The sequence below is a fragment of the Rhea americana genome, unplaced genomic scaffold (genome assembly GCF_003343005.1).
Source record: "Rhea americana isolate MKP2758 unplaced genomic scaffold, rheAme1 scaffold_155, whole genome shotgun sequence".
Taxonomy (NCBI): Eukaryota; Metazoa; Chordata; class Aves; order Rheiformes; family Rheidae; genus Rhea; species Rhea americana.
This window is the reverse complement of record NW_028185650.1, coordinates 1,099,830-1,105,829: the sequence shown is the minus strand read 5'-3', so window position 1 is coordinate 1,105,829 and position 6,000 is coordinate 1,099,830. Positions and strand designations below refer to the sequence as shown.

The 6,000-nt window shown below is 49.0% G+C and overlaps 1 protein-coding gene across 4 annotated transcripts in view; it reads right to left on the bottom strand.

The window, feature by feature from the left end:
* The window catches only part of PAPLN (papilin, proteoglycan like sulfated glycoprotein), a 61,938-nt gene that overhangs the window by 12,230 nt on the left and 43,708 nt on the right, over nucleotides 1-6,000 (bottom strand). For 2 of the 4 annotated variants that reach the window (XM_085299838.1, XM_085299841.1), the window contains exons 23-27: nucleotides 5,159-5,296; nucleotides 4,394-4,521; nucleotides 3,691-3,799; nucleotides 2,377-2,555; nucleotides 904-1,808 (exon numbers count right to left, since the gene is read on the bottom strand). In XM_085299838.1, the coding sequence (XP_085155964.1) occupies nucleotides 1,633-1,808; nucleotides 2,377-2,555; nucleotides 3,691-3,799; nucleotides 4,394-4,521; nucleotides 5,159-5,296 (730 nt within the window). In that variant the 3' untranslated portion in view covers nucleotides 904-1,632. Of the gene's footprint in view, nucleotides 1-903; nucleotides 1,809-2,376; nucleotides 2,556-3,690; nucleotides 3,800-4,393; nucleotides 4,522-5,158; nucleotides 5,297-6,000 lie in introns of those variants that run through there. The other 2 variants (XM_085299839.1, XM_085299840.1) reach the window with 2 other exon arrangements.

Below are 6,000 nucleotides of genomic sequence, written 5' to 3'. Positions count from 1 at the left end.
GATCCTGAAGAGATACCTGTGCTGAAAAGAGCGCAATCATCAGGTTAGTAATTCTTATTTTTAGATGCAGCTGAACTGATTTACTGGATTTAGATTCCAGACCGGCTTTAGGTTGTCAAGCCTGGGGATTTACACCTCTGTATCACTGCTGCCCTGAGTGCTGATCCTGAACTGAAGGAGAAGAGAGCGGTGTGATCATAGTCCAGAATTAGACTCCTTCCTTACGAGCTTTAAATTAAAGGAAATGGGGGGGAGGGAGGAGAGCCAACCCTTCTCCAAGCCCTCCAAACCCACTCGTATGTATCAGTGTACTAGTTTTAGATACACCTAGACATAGACTAAATAGATGATGGTGCTAACTGATATGATTAACCCATCCAAGCCTCAGGAGTTTGGAGTGAGGAAGGAGGAAACACTAAGACTAATAATGTGAGGGCAAAACAATGCTATCGAGGCTGCAAAAAAATGCATTTGCTCCTAAGTTACAATTCCATTGTGAAATGCTGAAGACACCATGGGCCTTCCTTGGCTCAACAAATTATATCACGTCACCTTAATACTGAGAATGTATCTTTCAGACCCACGTCTACATGCTAGCTGTCACCCAGTGTTGGTCTGGAAATGCCGGCTGCCTTTCAGCTACGGCTGCTCTACATCTGGAAGCCCTCGTCTGCTAGCTCGTAACGCGCAGAGCCTGGCGCTCCTGGAGCTACCTGAGACTGGAGCAGATCACTGGGAGGTTTACTCTGGGCAGCCAATGCCCCCTGAATCATGTTGTCCTTTCCAAGCACCAGCCCAGCACGAGGCTACCACAGCGCCCATCTCTATCATGTTTGACAGAACGGTTCTGGCTTCTAAAAGAAAAAAAGCCTTCCTAGAGATAGTGATATGTAAACTACAGCAGAACAGATAATAGTGTTACATTCATCAAAATTATCCCTACCATTTAGAAAGGRCTAAAGCATTCTTTCTCTTTTGTCTTAGGTTTTTTGTGAAATGCGGCTTCTGCATTTCACTCCAAAGCGGGTTACATTCACGTAGAGCCAAACTGACCCAACCAGGAATTTCTCTAAGAGGTACTAGAACAAAACAGCTACAATATGTGACATTATAGATGCATTCTTAGTAACCCCACAGAACTTAAAAACTAATTTTACATGTCCAGAGTCTTCTGCATTTAGGTAGAAACTGCTCCCCAGGATTACAAATGTTCCTCACTGATTTGTGCTTTAGTTAAGACATTTCAGGCCCATCTTTGAACACTTCAAAGATTGCTTATGTGAACAACTGGTCTCTCCCTCTTTCATGCTAGTTATCTGCCTCCTGTAAAGTCACAGAGTCTGTACGTTCCCAGTGTCATCTCGCTCTGTGAGTAACAGCAGCTATTGTTAAGTGAAGAGATGGATTAGCTATTGCAAGGCGTATGGGGGGGGGGAGGGAAGAAGTTTGCGATACACTTGAGGGTGGTGGTTCTCCCACCCTTGAGCAGTTACACCCACTACAGTGTTAAATTCACCCTCTTAAGCTTTCAAGCAGAACAGAGCTCCCCAAAACGGTTTTAGGCAGTAAAAGGACAGAGCTCCTGTCTTGTAATCAGTCACCTGTACTTTCACATAGCCTTGGAGGTGTCTGTCAACCATGGCGATGAGGAGGGCTGGCCTGTGGTTGGTAACGGGAACAGCTGGAGCAGCAGAAGCTGGAGTAGTATTCGTTACTGCAGAGCTGGGCCTGCAGGATCAGATCACAGTTGGCGAGGTGTGGCTGGTCCACGCACTCTCTGCTCAGGTCCGCAACATGATTCACACCTGCTGCAGCCAAGGGAAGAAGGACAAACAGGTTTGCATGAAGCCAGATGAAAATCCATTGCCAGGGCTTGCCCCTCAGGTTTCTGTTTCCCTTCCAGAAGAACACAGCAGATTCCTACATTCTCCATCCTGCCAGTTCAGAGAGGATTATTTTAAACATAGTCCAATGTCAAGGATGAGAGGGACCCACTGACACTCCTGGTTAGACACAAGAGGAGGATGGAGTTTCTAGGCCTTAACGTCTCTTGAAGAGAGACCACTCCACATCCAGTGAAAAGCAGGCCAGATGGCATCAAGGCCAGATACCAATCCTGCAGCCAAACATTTTGTCAACCAACTGTGGTATTTTGGCCTCAGGAAGTTAATTAAGCTCCCAGCGCCCTGGTGAGGGGTTATCTGCACCATCCTGCTTTTTTGTCCAGGGAAAGCAGGTCATGTAACCCAGAGGTGCCTGCTGCTCCCCTCAGTCAGAGGTGGGTGGTGGAYGGGCCCATGCAATGGACAGACTCACAATAATGGCCAAGAGGCTGGCACTGTGCTGGGGACGGCAGGGAGGACAAGCTGTACTCACCACTAGGCCTGCTGCTCCTTCTCACTTTCACCTCCGTGCTGGCACTGACAGAGTTGCTGCTGCTGTAAGCGCTGCATGTGTAGGATCCCTCGTCAGCCTCTTGAACGTTGCTTATGATCAGGCTTCCATCGYGGGACAGGTGTATGTGGTGGCCATCTGCCCGCATTGGGACGCCATTCCTGCAGTGAAAAGCATTTTGTACCACAGAACCCACCACGGGAGCTAAGGAGCTCTGTGCTGTTTGGGAACCTGTGCTTTGTGAAAGGGGTGAATTTCTACAAACTCAGTGCAAAGGAAGAGGAAGTTTTCTTTTGCCATGACCTGGCTCTACAATTAGGCAGCAACATGAGCCTAAGCAAGTCTGCACCCACCAGCCTACTGTCTCTGTGGGAAGTAGCTAGCTGCGTGCTCTGAAAGCCTTTCCTCTCTCTCTCTTCTATTACACGCTTTTGAGGTGTAAGGAACTAAGAGAAGATGCAATGTGCCTTTCYTTCTCTCCAGGTTGGGATCTGGCAGTGAGTGTTTGGCTGGCACTGATAGCTGTGCATACTACTTACTACCCCATCTGCTCCTCAAGCAATGTGCCCTCTTTCCTGCTCTTCAGAAGTTTGTTTCAAAAAGTGTAAGAGAATTGTTTCAAAAAGTGTTAGAGAAATCCTGAAGATTTCGTCTGTTCTGTTCTTCCTGAAATACTCTGTGTACAGTGGGAAAACCACTGAAGTCTGAACTGCCAGTTACCAAGGAAATAAAATCTGTTTCACTGAAAAGGGTTTCTTCAGACTTCAAAACTTGCATCATCTTGTTAACTCAAATACCAAACTTACTTATGAAAAAAAAGCTCTCTTTGTAAGAAGGTCCACTTCAGTCCCACTCCTTGAGTAAAGGGACTTGAACAACTACCAGTCCCTCTTTCTTGATCCTTCGCAGGAAGATTCCAAAACACAACTGATTATTTTCAAGTGGGAAAAATCAACAAACTCCTCCCTAACACTCACACAAATTCACAGTTTCACTGCAAGGCAAGAGAAGAGGACACAGCTTTTCTCTTTAATGAGACCCTTAGATGCTCCCTTTCACCCATTTGGCAGCAGCAGGAGAGAACTGTCCCAGCAGTAAGCTGGAGGAAGATCGCCTGTTACTGTAGAGACTAAAATGTTTGCTAGGCTTAGTCAGTGAGAGAATCTTTCTTACTTACAGATACTTACTAAAGGTCTTTCTCTGCTCATGCCCTTTAATTTTTGCTATTGTAATGTCACTGGTTCTCCAGCATGGAGCTAAACTCCATGAATTCTTAGTTCTGTCATTTATGCTTACCTTGACCACCGTATATTCACATTGCTGCCAGTCACTGTGCAGTGAAGTTGGGCAGTCTCTCCCTCAGCTACTGTGATGCTTGGTAGAAGACCAGTGATCTTCAGCTCTCCTGGATCAGAAAGGAAATCATCACTAGCTAGAAGACAATTCCATGTTGCCTCCAGTAGCAGGAGTATTCTCCTATCAGAAATGTTCAGCTTACACTACCATGAGCTACATAATTTCTAGGTCCTGAAACAACATGTTTGGAGCTATCACAGATATTTCTAGGAGAAACATGGTGTTTCTTAAGGGCTTTGTATCAAGCCAGAGTAAGCAGCAGAGGCCTCAAAGAGCTTTTTCCTCCAGCCAGACTCTTGCAAATCAGAGGCACAGCAGAACCACCCCCTTTAGCTCCTCCTGCTCCCGAATCCATTCACACAGCTATCCTGGAATAAAGGCCCTGCGAAGCAACTCTCACCGTGCTATCAGACCCCTTTCTCAGCTGCCATAATCTACTAGGCCCATGCAGATTTTGTACCGTCTGATAAAACAGCTCACCACTCCCTTGCCCTCAAGCTGCCTGTTAAATGCTAGGTGTGAAGCCAAGAGGCATGGCCAAAGGTGATACCTGCCTGCTGCCCGCACCCCCTCCCCACCACGTGCATGCACACGCGTACGTGTGTGCGTGCACAAGCAAGTAGCACTTCCACCTGTCTGGTACCTAGAGGTCGGAACAAGACCTGGCGCTGGTCCTGGTCACGTCCATTTGAGGCGATACAGGTGAAGAAGCCCATGTCTTCAGGGCTGACCCGGCTGATCACCAGGGCCCCGTCTGACTGCTGCCTGTGCCTGGAGGACAAAGCCAGAAACCTCATCAGCTGGAGCATGGCCCAGGATGGGACTTCAGCCACCAGAGCCCTGTGGTAATGCCCTTCAAAAAAAGGTTTAGCAACAGTTCAAACGACATGCAACCCCTGTCCTGAAATCCCAGCACTAGAGCTGTGGCCTCTGGAAAAGCTCTCTGCTGGAGCAGGCTCTCTGGGAGCGGGGGGTGAGGGGAGCTGCAGGAGAGCAGCAACACTACCCAGGAAAATTCACTGCCGGTGCCCCAGTATTTTTGCTGGTAAATCTGTCCCCTCTTTCACAGACCGGCTGTTTTTCGGCAAATTGACTTGCTACGCGTCTTCCTTCTACTAATCTTCTTGCTGAACAAATTTAGCTTTGGCTCACTTGTCCACCCTGTATCACAGCTGTTCACCTGAGGGTTTGATGTCGAGGCTTTGATCCGTGCGTGAGGCCAGGGCAGCTGAACAGCACTGCCTGGCCCCAGGAGATGAAGCTGCCCAGCACGAAGCGGGACAGGTCCCAGCTGCACGGCCAGCAGCTCCGCTCTCTCAGGGAGGAGACACAGGAAGGGCTGGGGGAGAAGAGTGCTCTGGTCCTGGTGAGGCCGCCTGTGGTGCATTTGGAGTGGCCAGGGGCTCACCTGGGAGAGGAGAGGGGCTGCCCATCCTTCTGCCACTCAATGGTGAGACTGGGCGATGCTTCCACCGTGCAGGGCAGTCTGACTCTCTCCCCGACACCGGCCTCCACCAGYGCGGGCTCGCTCTTATCCATCAGCAATCTGCAAAGCACACACCCACAAGCACGGCGAAAAATGCGGCAGCTTCCGTGTTCAGTGTTTGACCTTCAACATACGGCCTTGTTTAACCGCAAGGCTTATTTCTGCCTTCCAGCGGGAAAGGGCGGCCTCTGCCCTTCCCTCGGACCTTTGTTGTTACTAACTTTCACTCCCAGAAAAGAGCAGCCTCTGTCAAATCCCACTCGAGTTCAGCACAGCTTGATGCTGCACTCCTGCCAGCCAACTTAACCCTTTGGAGACAGTGGCTCAGAGTATCCCTCTATCCCACAGCAACCCCTCGGCTAACAGCCTAAGGACTGTTAACAACGTGAGCGTACGGTGAGTGGTACAAAGCCCTGGAGAGCAGAGCACCACGCAAGCTTCCCCCCCGGTGCTTGCATGGCACACAAAAATGAGCAAATATTTTTTTTAGGGTGTGAAAAGCCCATTGCAATCACTGGTCTGACAGCGTGCAAGGCCTGGGAGCTGGTCATCCCCTGCGTGCTGCAGAAAGGCTGAGCTCAGGCTCTCACATGATTCATCTCCTTGTGCTCTTTGCTCTCTTGTAACTCCAGATAAACACCATTTCAGAAGGAAACTGTGACATTCCCAGTCAAAGAAAATGTCGTCTCCCCCACCCCCATTCTCTGGCCTGAATTCTTCCTCCCAAAAAACAAAACCAAAGAGCCTTAAATCAACGAATCACT